General features: G+C 34.2%; 1 protein-coding gene across 2 annotated transcripts; it reads right to left on the bottom strand.

Moving 5' to 3' along the window:
- Nucleotides 1–1,900: 1,900 nt before the first annotated feature.
- LOC145560006 (pentatricopeptide repeat-containing protein At1g51965, mitochondrial-like) lies at nucleotides 1,901–6,737 on the bottom strand. 2 transcript variants are annotated; one of them, XR_014093069.1, is made up of 3 exons: nucleotides 5,957–6,737; nucleotides 2,745–4,325; nucleotides 1,901–2,336 (listed from the first exon to the last, which is right to left on the bottom strand). XR_014093069.1 is itself a non-coding variant. In XM_081621261.1 (2 exons), exons 1-2 carry the CDS (start codon nucleotides 6,692–6,694, stop codon nucleotides 3,120–3,122), a joined length of 1,944 nt encoding a protein of 647 aa, XP_081477387.1. In that variant the 5' UTR covers nucleotides 6,695–6,737; the 3' UTR covers nucleotides 1,901–3,119. The 2 variants fall into 2 exon arrangements, 1 of the variants encoding a protein (XP_081477387.1); XM_081621261.1 differs by having other exon boundaries at nucleotides 1,901–4,325.
- Between the last annotated feature and the right edge of the window lie 11,533 nt (nucleotides 6,738–18,270).

Raw genomic sequence — 18,270 nt, 5'->3', positions numbered from 1 at the left:
TGACTTAAGACCTACTACATCCGTTTTTTTATTATTTGTAACAAATAAGTATTATTTGTGAGATACACAATATTTCTTTATTGCAAATAATAAGAAATGAAGGTATTATATAAATAATCTTTAAATTTGACGTGACATTCTCCTTTCTATTTATCCTCTTTGCTTTTATATTACTTTCCCTCCACTAAGAAACATCCTTAGCTTATTTTTGGGTGACGAGAGGAGGATGAATTTAGATATAAAAAAAATATTAAGTTGGATGTCAATATGTCATCACCATTGCAAAAGGGAATAGAAAGTCATAACTTACACCATGCATATCTGATAAGTTGCTAGAGTTGGTGTTTGACTGTTTGTCATAATAACTAACATTTAATGTAGGAAAATCTTCTCTAAAAACATACACAAACAAAACTTGGATTATTTACTCTAGATATTAAAAAAACAAAAAAAAAATGTGAATATAGGGTGTTGCAAAAATATTTTTTGGATATGTTCCATAAAGATTGATTTTTTATTCCTCTTTTTTTTCTTTGTTGTTGTTGTTGTTTGGAAGATAACTTATTGACACGAAATTAGTTCTAAAGTGACTGACATGAGCTTATTAACTAGTATTATACGAAGTACTCTAAGCTAATTTGGAGTGTTTGATGGGAAGCGACGGATTCGAAAAACTAATAAATAAGGTATTTTTCAAAAAGTTAGTTTATACAACATCTTAAAGCAAAATTACACTTATACCCTCATTAAATCTACAATCATATCTCCATTACCTAAGCTACCCCAAATTTAGCTTATCGTACCTCAACTCTTACAGTTTTCTTGATCTAGCATGTACGGATTAGACACTTTGCAAGTGAGGGCCTGAGGCGAAAAGATAAGGGGTTCCCACTGTACTTTTTAAGTGCCTCTAAATAGAGATTAAACCCCCAACCTTAAGGTTAGAAGGTGCAATCATTGCCATTAGACCAAACTTAGCTTAATGGATATTTCTTTGAGCTTACCTCATATCATAAGGAAATACAAAGTAACACTCTTTTACAGTTTTTACTCTCACAAACTGTTAAAACTCATTGTAGGCTTTTAGCCCAATTGTAAGTGTTCTACGTTGGAAAAAAGAAGAGAGATAATTTCACATAAAGGAGTTACTCTATATTGCCAATTGATTTTAAATGAAAGCTCCTTTAACCTTGTTTGTGAACCGAATTTTCCTCCTCCTTATTTTAAGTTGTCCAGACCCATTTCATATTGTTACAAAATTGAACATAAACTTTATATCGAGTCCCACCAATTTTCTCTCTCGTTAACCCACATGGCTCAAGTTTGGATTATTATTGTTGGATACGGAGTACATGGGATAGCGTATCTTCAGCTGTGGCCTCTGCACATCATTTATAGAGAGAGAGAGCGAGAGATAAGGGCCTCCAGAATATCCCCAGCCACACACAATTATAGAAAAGCTCAGAGTAGAGAGAGAACATTACATAAACTGCATACTGCATGATAGAGAAAAAGAATCAGCACGCTAAACAAACAGTGCTTTTGATTGCTTGTTGATTGCCATTTTGCTCAAACTGTGCACAAAAAAAAAGTTAGTCATCGCATTAAATTCACCAAATTTCGTTGTCCTCAATTCAAATCAGTACATATGAAGCTCAACTGCTCAAGTTTCTAGCTATGATAAATGTGGTTCATCACAGCCCTCTACCAACTCAAAGATACCTCCTAATTGTTCCCTTGGACTGCTTCATGTGTCTTCGGAATACCATATTATACATATACGAGTATATATTTGTGATGAGCAAAACACGTTCACTAGGGCGGTGTAATTAGGCAAAACTCGTCGAAGTACATGTATTAGAAAAACATCCAACAAAATGACATGAGTCACAAATTGAAAAGGGTTCATCCTCAATATGTTCATGTCAATAAGAGCATACCATTCATAATAATTTAAATTAACAGGAAAAATTACATACTATAGACTACAGAGTACATAGATAGATTTGTGTATATCCATAATTATAAGCAAATTTGATCATTTATTTAAAACGAAGGGAGTATTTATTAAGGATTTATACACTTTTGACCAACTTCCCACTTACTGTTATCTATGGAAGACAGGCAAACATCTACATTTTACACATTCTAGGGTAACAACTAGCAATACCGCGTTTCTTGCAGGATACTCCCTTCGGAAGATATATTCTTTGCAAGTCCTTAGTGAGAACATCTTTGGACTGGTTTGAGATCAAAAATGCGTGCATTTGGAATTTTGGACCCTCATATTCCTTGGCTTTCAGCACAATCCATATCAGCATATCACCTATTTTACCCTTTTCCCAAAGAAACATCATACAAATTGTCACTTACTGCGCCTCACCAAGCAAATATTTAAGTACGAACAACACAATTTAAGCTCTTCCCTTTCCACATTAATGAAAGATGCAAAATGAGCTGAATGATATGATCACAAGAGCATACTTGAGCATGAGATGGCGAAAAAAAAGACCCAGCTTCCAGCAATGCCTAGTGAGATTAGCTAAATGAATAAAAACTTGAGCGACAAAATTAGTATTCCCACTTTAATTTAAGAGCAGAAAAGTCAAGGACCAAATCATTCTCAGTGAGATGGCAATGCTAATAGGTACCCTGCACTTATGCGCGTTCAGTAAATACATGTCCCACAAATTAATTATGGCTGCAAGTGAAACCTTATCAAACAGAAGTACAGTATAGCTTACCATTGTAGCAGCCCACAGGTGAATCCTTGTTCTTTCACTCAGAAGACACTTCTACCTCGTGTGGCGGCACATGAGCTCCAAGGGGAAGAATTTGATAAATAATTCATAATTAGCCCAAATATGAACCAGTTCACTCACAAAAAATCTAACTTTAGGTAACAGTGGGATGGTCATGCAGAATAGCATAATCAACGTCTCTTGTCCCAATCTTTTAAACTTGAGAGGCAACTTGTTCTCAACAAACATACAGCGAAGAGGTAGCAAAAGAAGGGAGATGGCAATTAAATGCTTGTCTAACGTCAAATTAGTTCATACCAGATTACCAGGCCTTTAATGCATCAGCATGACTGCACATGGCGCACAAGTAATATTTCATCACCTTAAAGGACTAACAACCCAACCAGTGATAGGGTTTTGCTTGCGAATCCTGCTGGTCCGGTGTGAACCACTTTGCAGCCTCTCCAGAATAGCGTAAGTTATGAAATCAGGAGTCAAACCCTGTTCCTTAAGTTTAGCATACAAATCTACTGCTTCAGCAGTTTTCCCACTCCGCTCAAAACAATCAAGTAGGATATTATATGTAACAATATTAGGACTGCATCCTTGAGCAACCATATCATCAAACATCCTGCTAGCCATCTCCACTTTGTCAGTCTTACCAAAGCATTCAATGAGTGTGCTATAAGTAACTACATCAGGATTCAATCCCTTCTCTACCATCTCTCTGAATCTCATGTGAGCTTCGTCAAGATCACCATTCTTTCCCAAACAATTAATCAAAGAATTGTATGAAACAATATCAGGTTTAAAATCACTTTCTTCAAGCTGCTCAAATATTTTAACTGCTTCATCAACTTTCCCTACCCTGCCAAAACTAGATATCAAAATATTATAAGAAAAGATATCTGGTGGAGGTCCATCCCTTTTCATTTTCTCAAAGAGATCATGAAGATGGCTTATCTGCTTTGACCTGCCAAGAGCCGACAATACTGTGTTATACATCATAATATCAGTGTTTATCCCCTTCTCATGAATCTTGTCCAAAAGATCAATGGCCTCCACTGTTTTGCCTGCAGTACATAAACTTTCTATCATGGACATGCAAGCATCCCTGTCTCCTTTATCATGAACAGCCCACATATTACAAAATAGACGATGGGCTTCACTTGCATGCCCCAACTTGCTGAGAGTCCTCACAAGATAGGCATATATTGACTTAGTTATATATTTATTTGATAACTCCACAACTTCATCTAGTTTACCAAGTTGTCCTTCCGCAACGAGAACAGTCAAAATCAAACTGTATGTAAACTCATTGGGGCGACAATTGCTTTCTATCATCTTTGAGAAGAGAAAAATTGTCTTCTCAGCCATTCGATTCTTAACAAGTGCCTCAATCATCGTATTATATGCCATTAGATTAGGGGCTAAACCCTTCCCTAGCATTTCCTGGAATAATGCTAAGGATTCATCAGGCTTCCCCATCTTACCAGTCATTCTGACCATGATGGTGTACGTATATTCATCAGGCTCACAAATCTTCCTCTTCATGTCCTCAAAAACCATGTAGGCCTGATCAACCTATAGAAAACTGTATATCAGATCATTAGGATTTACGCATGAGATGGGCAGAAGACAGGTATGCACTTTCAAAAGAGATTAGATATTGAAAGTAACTAGCAGCTCCATCCATGCACAGACAGTTAAACAAAAGACAAAAGAAATTTCATGATTTCTTATGTAAAAAGCAGGAAGGCTGGAAGGGACAGCCACTACACATCCTTAGATAGCCAAAGAACAAGGAGATCTGGTGCTAGACATACAGACTCAATTTTTCACAAGCAGAACTTTACATGCCCACTGCATATTATGAGCAATAAAGATTCAAGAGCCATCACAGGCCCAAATTGACAGAAACTAATCACCTACAAAAGCAAACATCTGTCGCTAAAATACTTTTATATCTGTGATGCATAGACAGCAACATGCAGCAATTCAACCACTTACAAAGACATAAAATTAGCTTAGCTTATAATTTTGAACTTATGTGAGTACAATTTAATGAGATGCTACTTGTTTTAAGCTCAAGCATAAGTTCTGAAGCTTTTGTCAAAAAAGAAATCAGAGAGTACTTCAGAACATTGAAAGAGACTCTTAACACATTTGAGTACTGGATTCCATATACCGCTGATGTACAAGTGCAATATTCATCGGTATGAAAAAAAATTCAAGTAGAAGCCAAGCCTCCACACCCCCCCCCCTCTCTTCCCTTTCACTCTATATATAGCTCCTAAAAAAAAGTAGCCAGCACAGCAACTATTAATAAGCTGTCTATTGTCTGAACAGCTAGAAATTCAATAGCAAGTGTTTGTCTAATTCTGACAGAATAATATCAGATCCAGGTTTCCTGTAAGCCAATATAGTCCTTACATGCAGTACATAAGCATAAATTACCAATGTATTGCACAGAATTAATAGCAGGGAGCATGAAAGAGATCAAAAGAATGTAGAAAGACCTTAAAACTGTTGTCAAACTTTGCAAACTACACCCAATATGGAAGCAGAGTTTTGATAAAGCAAAAACTGAAACAAGAAGCAAACAAAGAGCAGCATGCTGTGAATTCTCCCATGTCATGACACCGACTCTATATAATAATCAAGCACTCAAACTACCACACATATATAAGCAAGCACATATAAAGCTCAAAGCTTTTGCATCAGATACATACATTGATACATATAGACTTCCTCCAAAACAAATGTACCATATGATTTCAATAGTCTAGTCCCACAATATAGAGCAAACAATGTAAACCATAAAAGCATTCATATGTAACAATGTCACATACATCATAACATATTACTTATCAATATTCATAAACAATTCCGCGCTTGCCAGACTAGATTAATGCCACAATCTGGCATATAATAGATATATATCCACGAGTAACCATCAAAACTTTATCTTTCACTCATGGCATTGATATAAATCATAATCTACGAATCCAAATTAACCAGCTAAGTTACTCCTTCACCTCTTCAAGTACTAAGCTAAATTTACCTTATGCTAGCTCATACAAATTACCTTAGTACATCATTAACATCATGTATGTGTACATGTATAACCCAAAAACAATTATCAACATTGAATTAGAAAAAACACAGTATTAACATTAATTCAACCAAAAAAAATAACCCAAATTGTAATTTACCTTATTGATCTTAGCAAGAGCATGCAAGAGCATATTATAACCAACAACATCAAGCGTATACCCTTTCCTCCTCATCACCTTAAAAACCTCGAACGCCTTTTCGGTTACATACGACCTCAAATAGGCCTGCAAAATACACTTATAAGTATACGAATTCAACTGCAAACCCCATTTCTTCACCAACCCTAAACACCAATCAACACCCGGAGCACCCAAAACTCCAATCAAAATATTCACAGTAGAAATATTCCCATAAACCCCATCCCTCTCCATTTCCGCCACCGCTTCACGGCATTTCTCAACCCAATCAGACCCACCACACGACGCCGCAATCGACAAGATATGAAGCAATCGATTGTAAGAGAAGGTGTCATGGCGGAAATTGGGGAAAAAAGAGGGGCAAAAATGGAAGAATTTGAGGGAAAGATGAGGGGAATTGTTGAGGGATTTGAGGATTAAGGAGGCTTCGGAAGGGGTTAGGGTTAGGGTTAGGGTTTGAAGGTAATTGGAGAGGTCGGAAAAGGGGTCGGAAATTGGGGATTTGAGGATTTGGGTGATTTTGCAGATTAGGTCGCGGCGAGGAAGAGGGAAGCCGCGGGCGTCGGAGGGGAGAGAAGGAGAGTGGACTTTGGCGGAGAGTGTGCGGCCGTCGGTGGTTGTTGAGGTTATTTTTGCGGTGTATTTTGTGGCGTAGTGCCGGAGTTGACGGTGGTGGTGGAAGTGAAGAGGTAGCTTCATGTTTTGGATTGAGTAAATTTTCAAATAGGGAAAACGAATAGAATGTACCCCCATCAGGCCGTAAATCACACTCCCTACTCCCTAGTCCCTACTATAGTAGTCAACTTCAACTTCAACTTCGCTCGTATTTAGGGTCTGTTCTATTCCGCTAATTTCAATTTAATTAGCTCAGTTTAGTTTTGTTCTAAATTCTCAATTAGTTGGTTTAGCTTCAATCAGTTCTGGTTAGCTCAATTCAATTCGATTCAGTTTACTCCGTATTTCCTAATTTCCTTCTCTCATAAACACATTATTACTAATATAACAAGATCCACTTTATATATTTTTCCTTTATAAATTATCGTACACATAACATCAATGTTTGATTAAATCAGAAAATTATATTAGACCAGATTAGATCAGAACATACTAGATTTGATCAGATAAACAAAAATAAGGTGAGCTCAACAAACCTTTAAATTATTTTTACTTAACTAATTTTTTTTTTACTGGTTCTCTATTATATATTTCTTTGAAAGGGCCTAGGGCCTGTTCACATTTACTTAATTTTAGTTCAGTTCAGTTCAGCTTCAATCAGTTCAGTTCAGCTCCAATCAGTTCAGTTCAGCTCCTAATTTCCCTCTCTCATAAAATATTCATTTTAGCTTAGTTCAGTTCAGTTAAGTTCAGTTCAACTCCAATCAGTTCACTTCAGTTCAGCCCCAATCAGTTCAGTTCAGTTCAGCTCAGTTCAGTTCAGCTCAGTTAAGTTTAGTTCAGCTCTAATCAGTTCACTTCAATTCAGCCCCAATCAGTTCAATTCAGCTCAGTTAAGTTCAGTTCAGCTCCAATCAGTTCACTTCAGTTCCGCCCCAATCAGTTCAGTTCAGCTCAGTTCAGTTCAGTAAATGTGAACAGACCCTTAGTGTAATCTTATATAATTTGATCTAATTCAGACGCGTGTTTTATTTTATTTTATTTTTATTATTATATATATAATTTGACTAAATTTTTATGTACGCTAAACTATAAATAAAAAATTAGAGTGAAGGATAGCTGCGTTGGTTATTTTTCTCTCTGATTCTAGAAGAAAGTTTGTTTTAGATTTTAATTATTATATTAAAAAAATATTACTTGACATATTTCTTTTATTTGATCCCACATAACCTCTCTTTCTTAATAAAATGTTGTTATATTTTTAATAATCAATAAAGCATATTAACACTCATATAATACAATATATACTTCTGATTATTATAAAACCAAATAATATTAATTTTACAAAATTAATTAACATAAGTACATAACCTACTTGCACAATTTATCTATCTCTAATCTCCCTATCTCATTTTATATTATCAACAAGTGTAATTCAGGTTGCAGCTTTAAGCATGATGGTTGAAAAAAAAAAAAAAAAAAAAAAAAAGATTGAAAGAGAAGTATACCTCTTAGGGCTTTCACTATTGTGGAATGATAAGAAGTGTGATCTTATATACATGAGGTTCATTATTTGACATAGAAAGTACCTTTTAATTTTGCACTAGTATATAATCTGGGCGATGCCCCGGGTTACTACTTTTTTAAGTTATGCGACTATTAATTAATTTTTTTCAAATGACATTTAATAGTTTGAATGTGTTTTTAATACTTTTATAATATAACATAAATTTGTGTGCAAGATTGTAACATAACTGATAGTTACTTAGATGGTTAAACAATGATTTTTCTTCTTAGAGGTTGAGTGTTCGAACTTCTCCATCCACATATTTTTTTTTTTAATTTAGTTGAGGCATCATATAGTGTTATTGTTGGTTGCATGGGTGACGTGACATTTTGAGGAATTGAGCAGGTGACATGGCGCATTGAAGAATTGAGTATATGACGTGGCGCAATGAGGAGTTTACGTGGCACATAGATGTTTTTAGAAACGCCTTTTAATAGATTAGTATAGATTTTATGAAGAGTTTAAAGGGGAATCTAGCATACGCAATTGCACATTAATTTAGTTATGAACGCGTGCGGCATGCTCCCATGCAGTTAATGACCGTATATTTTGTCTATGTGACAATTGTGAGGCTCAATTCTATCAAAATAATTTTGACTTAAAATTATTTTGGCAATATGTAAATAATAACAAGGATAAACTACACCCTAATTCCATCCTCACATTTAGAGGAAGAGGCCAAACTTTTGTCATTGTATAACTGAAATACAATTATCTTCATCATTTTTGTCATCTCCTATCAATTTCATTTTCTTAAATGATATCTTATTTTAATACAATGTTTTCCTCACATGATATTTTGTTAAATTAAATTATTTTTACTAAAATTAATTTTTAGAAATTTTGCATTTAACCACCTTTTAAATCTTGTTTTTTGCAAAAAACCACCTTTTAAAAAAAAATGTTGCTAAAAACCACCAATTTTAGAAAAATTATTGCAACTTACCACCAACTACCGGAAAGGGGATGTTTGACCAACTGTTCCGACGTTGACCTAGTCATGTGCGTGGCACATGACCCCCCTTTTTTTATTTCCTTTTCTCTTTTCTGATTTCTCCTTTCTCCTACTGTGGTTCCTCTTTCTTTCTCTTCTCTATTCCTCCTCCATTGTAGATTATTGCTGCTACTTCTTAAAAATTCAAGTAAGTTTTTTTTTTCCTCTTTATCTTTCTCTTTATTCTCTGTTCATCTTCTTCTTCATCTCTTCTCTAGTAATTGAATTCATTTAATTGAAAACGAATTCAATTTTCCCCTTAATGCACCCTAATTCTCCCCCCAAAGAATGACAATTTATCTTTCAATTTCCCTCTTTTCCTCCTTAGTTCCAATTCCCTTCCTTCCCTTGTCAAGTCACAGTCCATTTTCTCCCTCATCGAATCGCGGGCTTAGATCTGGAGTTTCTGAAGGGAAGTGTGTTATGATGGTAAGTTGTTCTTAGATGGTTCTTGCGGTTGGGTAAGTGGGTAGTGGGCGACATGTGAGAGGGGATTGTGGGTGGTAGGTGTCTCATGGTTGGTAGAAGAATTGAAGCGGCAACAATTAACAATAATTAGGGTTCCTAACAATAAGAATTGAAGCAGCAGCAGCAACAACAATCAACAATGGAGGAACAAAAAGCAAGAGAAAGAATGATAACTAAAGGAGAAGAGGGAAATCGAAAGAACAAGAAAAAAAAAGGGGAACCATTGGAGGAGAAAGGGAAAATCAGAAGAGAAAAGGAAAGAAAAAGGGGGGAGGGGGGTCATGTGCCACGCACATGACTAGGTCAACGCCGGAAAAAGTGGTCAACATTCACTTTCTGGCAGTTGGTGGTAAATTGCAACATTTTTTAATAAATTGGTGGTCTTTAACCACATTTTTTTTTTAAAAAGGAGGTTTTTTTGCAAAAAAAACAAGATTTAAAAGGTGGTTATATGCAAAATTTCCTTAATTTTTTTCACTAGTTGCTATTGTATTTATACATTGAAGTTAATAAATTTTACAAAATTAAACTTAGGGCATGTTCTCATTGACTGAACTCAGTTGAACTGAACTGAACTGAATTGAGCTGAACTGAACTGAACTAAACTGAACTGAGCTGAACTGAGTTGAACTGAACTGAAATGAATATTTTATAAGACAAGGAAATTAGGAGCTGAGTTGAACTGAACTGATCTGAACTGAGTTGAACTGAATTGAACTGAAATGAACTGAGCTGAACTGAACTGAACTGAACTGAATTTTAACGTAAGAAAACAAGCCCTTATTCTTGCTTAATTTAAATTATAATCGGTACATTATATTTTTGTAAGGTAAAAAAAAAAAAAAAAAAAAAAAAAAAAAAAAAAAAAAAAAAAAAACCCATAACACTATGTTGAAGGAGTTATATCTTCGATAAGTGCAATTACTAGATATATCAAGGATCACTATTATGGAGATAATAAGTTCATTCTATAGGGTCGTCAATGTTTGGTGCTAGATATGACAATTGATCTTTGGGCTAGCTTAATAGCCCAAAGCCTTATAGAATGGATCCTACAAGGTCACACATAAGAGTATTGGGTTAAACAAGTTAGAGGCTCATTATTGGGCCTCATGAGTTCATGACATACCATATTGATAATTGGGCTTGGATAGTTAGAAGAGTCTAATGGGTTTTTGGACATGACATGGTTTTATTTCTAGATATGATCTATAAATATAAACCATGCCTAGGGTTGCATAATACAACAATTGACATACAGTGAATTGTCACACAAGCAACCAGGTTTCCCAAAAACCCTAACTCTCTCTCTCTCTACTCGGCCCTCTCTCTCTCCTCCCTGTCCGTACGGCCCTCCTCCCCGGGTGGCGCGTGTGGTGGCGCGTGGGTGGTGTTGTGGTGTGTTCGTGGCTCAAATCTCCGTTGAAGATTGATTGAAGTGTTCAGTCACAACTAACTAGCATTAGTGAAGGTTTAATCCATGCTCGTGGACTAAGTAGAGGAATCACGCTTGGGGTTCTTTATCTCCCATTGTTCTTGCTCGATCGCACGTGGAATCACGCTTCAAAGGTACGATTATATGTTCTTTATGTGTTATGCATTAGATCTTGGGATTAGGTACTGTATGAATATGATTCATGTATTTCCGCTGCGTAGTACCTATAATTCCCTACAATGGTATCAGTTAGCCTATTGCATTTACGCATATTGACTATAATTCTTTGATAGTCCACAATTTTAATTCAATTAAGAGGGAGATTAATTTATTTATGGTTCAATTATTATATTTAATGTGATTAAACTTTTGGAATCGATTAAATGTGATTTAATTATGCTCAAAATAGCCATGAAGCTAAGAGACCGAATTTTAGCCCTAATATGTTCGAAAATTTCGAACCCCCTAACCCTATTTTTCGAATTTTTTCGAAATTCCTAGCCCTAAAATATGATTTTTGTGCTTGATTTTGATTTAATTTGATTTATTTTATGATTCATAATTTTAATCGGATTGATTTATGCATAAAAGTGTTTTATGTATGATGATCAATTTAATTTTAAAAGTTAGAATTAAATTGGGATTAATTTTATGATGAACCCTAATTTTAAAGTTGAATGTGATTTAATTTTAATCTTATGGACTGATTTAATTTAATTTTAATAAATGTTATTTTAATTAAATTAAAAACAACAAAAAAAAATTATTATTTTGGTCGGCAACCGCGGCTGGGTGGCGCAGCCACGGCAGCTGCCGACTAGGTGGTGGTCCAAGAGGGAGGGAAGGGGAGAGCGGAGGTCGGGGTGGCTGTGGGCAGCAGCGTGCAAGTGTTGCATGGCTGCTGCCATGGCTGCCAGAGCAGCTGCCCGCTACTGCCTTGCGGCAGTGGCTGTTGTTATGGCAGCCAGCCACCGTGGCTAGCTTCGGCTAGCCAACCACGGTGGCCGGCGGTGGTGGCTTGCGGTTTTTTCAAAAAAAAAAAACTGTTTTGAAAAATTATTTCAAGATAATTATGAATTATTTTGGAATAAAATCAGTTTTATTTTGGATAAGATAAAATATTTTGAAAATATGATCTTTTATTTTTAAAAGATAAAGTTGGTTTTATTTGGATAAAATATTTTATTTTAGGATAAAATCAAATATTCAAAAGTTGTTATATTTGATATTATCCATATTTAAAGTTGTTAAATTGGTAATTATCCATAATTAAAGTGGTTAATTTTGGATAAGATTTGTTAGGATATTCTGAGCATATTCCAAAAGGATAATAATTGATTTAAATAATGTGATTATCCCATAATTAATATTGGATATAATTGGTTTAAAATTTTGTGATTGACTAGTAATTAGGATAGAATTTCCTAACTTTGTTAGGATAATCTTTGAGGATAAATATGATTTATCTTTTAAGATTAAAATAAGATTTGATTCTATCTCATGACTAATTTAGAATATATGATATTTTATAATTGGTTATGAATAATATATGATATTATCTAATTACATTAATTAAAATATGAGATTTTTTGGTGTCATGTTTCCTTAATTATGAACATTCGATGTTGTAGTTTAGGAAAGCATGATGAGTGATTTATTATGTGGCACTTTATAATATATGATATTATTTACTGCTATATAATGACTAGTATGGCCCAGTAGATTGCTAAATACGATCTGCGCATCGTGATGTATTTTTGTAATCTTAATACGGTCTACGTACCGATAAAGTATTTTTGTAATTTTATTTCATTTTATTTAAGTAGTAGATAGAATAGAGTAAAATTACAGGTTGTAGTTAATCCAAGAAGCCCATGAAGTGAAGGCCCAAAGGAGTAAGGTGGATGAGATCCATGAAGGTTCAAGTGGGAGCTTTTTGCTTTATTAGTTTCTTAGGATTAGGGGCCATGCTATGTCTTGTTTATGCATTCAGTTTATTATGCATGTTAGATTTTATTGATGTTTTGTGATGATGCGCTAGAGTTCACTATTTAATCACAACATAATAAATCTAGGTCCCAGTAATATTGAGGTTGCTTTTCCAATTAAAAACCCGATGAAACCTTCGATATTTATGGCAGGTCATGCCTTAGCTGGGTGTCATACTATATCTTAGGGGAGTGGGGGTAAATCACGTTTTACGCTTTTAATTGGTTATACTCAACAAGGTTACCTAAAGAGTTTAGAACCTTGAAGCTAAGGGTAATAATTAAACATGTGATGGTTAATTATTCAACCAAGAGTTACAAAGAGTTGTAATCAGTAAAGAGTTTACTCACCTTGAAAATGCAATACTTGATGGTAGGGCCTCAGTCCGGTCAATTATTGCACAAATAAAGGATCTTGGAATCATTTTATTCAATAGGGATCAAATTAAAATTGAATAAATGCTTTAAAGTTGCCAATTTAATTCGCTTATGGCACTTTAAATTTTTTATTAAACATAATTGAATTTTGCGTTTACTTACAAGTAACATGTCGTTCTAATTTTATTATTATATATAATCTCCTCAATTGAAAATAAAGTTGAGAAACGTTCTCAAAAGGTTAAAAAATAATCCATAAACCTATATTCCAACTTTGCTAAGATGGTTCTAAAAGGCAAGTTTTAGAAATCCATGTCACATGTTTAAGGTTGGTTTTATTCAAAATGTTTGAGTAAAATGTCAACACATCTTCATTTTGAAAAGTGTTTCAAGGGATATAATGAGATGGGAGGTACAAACCCTCTAAAAGACAAGTACAGAAGTCCAATAAAATCTCTTATCTTCAATATGATTGAATATAAGAAAGTGATTGGAAATCTCTATGATCAAAAGTTGATCAAATGACGCTATTCTTCATCCACTTTATATAAGAGTTAAATAGTTGATTAAACTCTATTATAAATAATGATTGAATAGACTTAGAAAAATCATGAAAAGTGCTTAAAGTAGTTAAGCAAAGCATCATTTTGAACCTAAGAGAAGTGTTCTAAGTGGATCAAATGGGAAAGGTTTAGGAATATATGAGGATTGCATTAAGAAGTTATAGGCCAAGAAATGCAAACAAGTTGCTACTTCTCAAACCTAGAACTACTTACATGCTAAAAGTTGTTATGAACAACAAATGTTTCAAATCAAATGGACCAATTCCAATTGATTAGAAATTACCTCATATAGTTGGAAGGTAAAAGAATGGAAATGTTCCAATTTAAGAAGTATATTATAGAAATTAATTTAGCACATTGCTACTTCTTGGACATATGATGTCTTGTTTAGTTCTCTCTCATTGAGAATGAGATTGAACTAAATGAAGAAGTATGGCTAAGGGAGATAAATCTACAAGTTTAGAAGCAAATGTTGCTACTTCACAAGTAGAATCTACGAGTCTGGAAGCAAAAGTTGCAACTTTACAAGTAGAACCTATATTTCACCTTACCTTGTTATTGGATAGAATTAAATAAATGTTATTCATTCTTGCCATTATCAAAACACCATTCAATGTTAATAATGACTACGCATCGAAGATTGAAAAACGTGGAATAAATGTTATTCTATGCTTCATTGAGTCATAATGTGTTTTGAGTTGCTAAATAGGTTCAAAGTTCTATATAATAGAAATAATTGAACCATTTCTATAAATGAATTGTCTCTAAAATGTCAAATAATTCAAACAAAAATGAACATTGCATGCGAAATATCCAAAGGGATGGACTTTCAATATCATTGGATTATGAATCCATTGATATATGTAAATATCATTCTAATTTGAAAGTATTGACAAAGTCACCATTTAGAGAAATGATGATGGGAACTCAAGGTCGAATACATATCGATGTAAGAAAACCAAAGGTTCAAAGGCTAGAGACGGACATTGAAACTTCATTTGTGATATGATCACATGTGCTTAATTGAAGCATAAGAGTGAAAATTTTGAAAAGTTCAAAATGTTCAGTATGAAGTTCAGTATCAACTTGACAAGATAATAATTGCATTACAATATGATTGTAATTGTGAAAATTTGAGTCAAGACATTTACTTGGAAACACATTCAAAATATTGCGATATGATCGTAATAATGAAAATTTAAGCCAAGACCTTGATGAACATCCAAGAGTTGTGAAATCGTTTTACGACAAACTCCGAAAGAAAACCTTGTGAAGTGTTTATGAAGGGAGCTATCAATCTATATGAGATATATTTTGATAATGGATGAAAATTACCTATCTTCCAACCATTGTTCAAGGGATATACTTTTAAGATAAGCTACAAAACTAAACAAAGAAACATAGGTCAAATCAAATTGTAGCAAAGGTTTCATATGTGATATGGATAAGAAAAGTTCTTATCAAGTCTTTCTACAAAGCAAGGAATAAAAGTTGTATTAAATTGTTTAATGCACGATCAATTCCTATACAGAGCACAGGGTACTACCACACAAATCATACTTAGCACAAAATGTTTGTTGCTCAAGTAGGTGCCCTTATGGAAATTGTTCCAAAAGGTCAAGTGGGAGTAGTATAAATCTCGAAAGAGTTCGAGAAAAAGCAACAAACAAACATGGTTCAAACCATGGTTGGTTCACCCTATGCTAAAAGTGCCTCCTCAAAAAGGCAAGTGGGAGTATAAGAATCTTGAAAAGTTCAAGAAAAGTGAATTCGAAAATCTTGAAGAAATTTGAGAAGTAATCGAATCAAAGCAACAATATGAGCATGATTCACCTCATGTTACAAATGACAACGCGTGGTCTCATTAAGTGTAATGGGAATAATAACCATGTGTCGAAGGTAGTACATTCCAAGTGCACATCCTCTATTGTCGTTTCTCATTGAAAACTAAACAAAGTTGTTGTATGAGTTTCAATTGTTGCATAAAAACCCACAATGATGACTAGCATATGTAAAACTTATCCAAAGAAATATGATTTCATATTGATTAAGAGTTCTAAAACATTCGTTTTGGAACATGATGATTATGCAAGTAACAAAGATGATTTGACAAGTTATAACTCCAAGTGGTTTAAAAACCAGGAAATCTGAAATAGATTCTAAGTCTGTAAGCAAGTGTATGACACTTGAATAATTTGCCTAATTGGGTGAGACCCATTATAAGCAAAGCGGACAAGAAAGAAAAATGTTTTCTAACTAAAGCAAAGACTTATTAAAGGATTCAACTAATTCATAGTATGACTATGATTACGATGAAACCTTTACATTAGTCACGTTGCAAAGATCTATTAAAGATGTTTAAGTGATTTCTACCTTATAAGAGTTGGTAGATGGATGTCAAAACACTTTCTTGAAATGTTCATGAAATAAGATTTTTATATGATACAATCAAAAGTTTGAAGATCCAATAATCCTAGGGATGCATAGCATCATGGAGTTAGTGTTCTTAATTTTGTGAGTAAATCAAATCGTTTGATGTTCTCATAAAATGAAGAAAAGGTCTTGTGTGTGTAAGATGTTTAGTGGGAGCTATGAAGTCTTCTTGGTCTAGTACAGAGAGCAATTATTCATTTCTTGAAGGGTCAAGTGATGGCTAATGCATTTTGTATGAAAATCTTGAAGAAGAAGATGAGTACATTTGGGATTCAAGATCTATAGAGATAGGTCTCGAATGATGTTTGAGTTTGGTTAAGAAGCTTATATTGATAAGATTCTTATAAGGTTCAACATTATATTGAAAGGAGTTTCAATCCCATGTAACATGGCACATTGCTTAATGATTCAATACTTTGAGAAAGGTTGATGAGACTAAGGTTTTGAGTGATGATCCTTATGCAATTCGCAAAGGATGCATCATGCATGCCATAAACTATACTCGTCTATTTGATTCACGTGTTTTTAGAACAAGTGATAATAGGTTTCAATCGAAATCCAATGTGATGTTGGAATACAAATTAGAAATTCCAAAATTCCTAGTAAAGGGATTAAAGAAGATTCTTAGTGTATGGAGATGAATATTATTAAAATTTAGAAATTGCAAAATTCATGTTTATGAGAATGTCTCATGAACTCTACTTACTAAACCCCTTCTATTTCCAAAGCATGAGAAACATGCTAATGAAACTGGATTGAGGCAAATGATGTAATTAGAAGTTGTATTTGTCTTGGAGAAAAACAAGTTACATGTGTAATACATTCATTTGCAGAATTATGTTTATCAATTGAAACAAAGTTTCAATCTTATTTAATCGTGGTTTCAAGATTAAATAAAATGTCCAAAATAATTATGAATTGATGGGCTTATCAGGTTGATGACCGGGTGAATGAAACCCCACAGGTGAACTAAATTCATATATTATTTAAGTTCCTAGTCCGGAATCATTAAACTGGACATAAATGATTTCAAATCATGGACTAGCATGTAAGATTGATTGGATAGCGCAGTTTCATGGGCTATAGGAGCGTAGTGAAGCTCGGTCAATCACATGGATATGCATGAATGATGCATGATCGAGCTATAGACCTACTTTGAAGTTCAAGTATAGAACTTCCGGATATATTAGTGGATTCCTTTGACATGAGTGGAACATTGATTTCATTCAATGGATGTTATGGCTGTGGTACACTCAAACGTCTGCCCGTAACTGGAGATTATAAAGGGTGTTTCCCGGTTATTTCAGAAGTTGAGTGGGAGCTTTGGTTGCCACAAGATTGGATAGAGTCTACCTATTTAATTAGGAATGTGTCTTGGCCCCTTGAAGAGGGAGAATTCAGAAAATGCATGGCCGTGCTCAAATGGATTACATGGTAACCATTTGTTTTGTAATTCTCACTCAGTTTTCAAGAAAAGATTTGTAGACTAATATGATCACGACATGAGATGCAATCATATTATCAAATCGACACACATTGACTTAAGGAATTTGAATATTGCGCACTTGTCTCAGACAAGTGGGAGATTGAAGGAGTTATGTCTTCGATAAGTGCAATTACTAGATATATCAAGGATCACTATTATGGAGATAATAAGTTCATTCTATAGGGTCGTCAATGTTTGGTGCTAGATATGACAATTGATCTTTGGGCTAGCTTAATAGCCCAAAGCCTTATAGAATGGATCCTACAAGGTCACACATAAGAGTATTGAGTTAAACAAGTTAGAGGCCCATTATTGGGCCTCATGAGTTCATGACATACCATATTGATA

The sequence above is a fragment of the Chenopodium album genome, chromosome 9 (genome assembly GCF_948465745.1).
Source record: "Chenopodium album chromosome 9, dcCheAlbu1.1, whole genome shotgun sequence".
Taxonomy (NCBI): Eukaryota; Viridiplantae; Streptophyta; class Magnoliopsida; order Caryophyllales; family Amaranthaceae; genus Chenopodium; species Chenopodium album.
This window is presented reverse-complemented; position numbering and strand designations above follow the sequence as displayed.

What these genes read in the sequence shown, in the direction of transcription:
- LOC145560006 (XM_081621261.1), bottom strand. Translation starts at nt 6,694, where the DNA reads ATGAAGCTACCTCTTCACTTCCACCACCACCGTCAACTCCGGCACTAC. An exon ending in CTCTTGCTAAGATCAATAAG is followed by an intron (nt 4,326 to 5,956) that starts GTAAATTACAAT and finishes AGTTTTCTATAG; the next exon opens with GTTGATCAGGCCTACATGGT.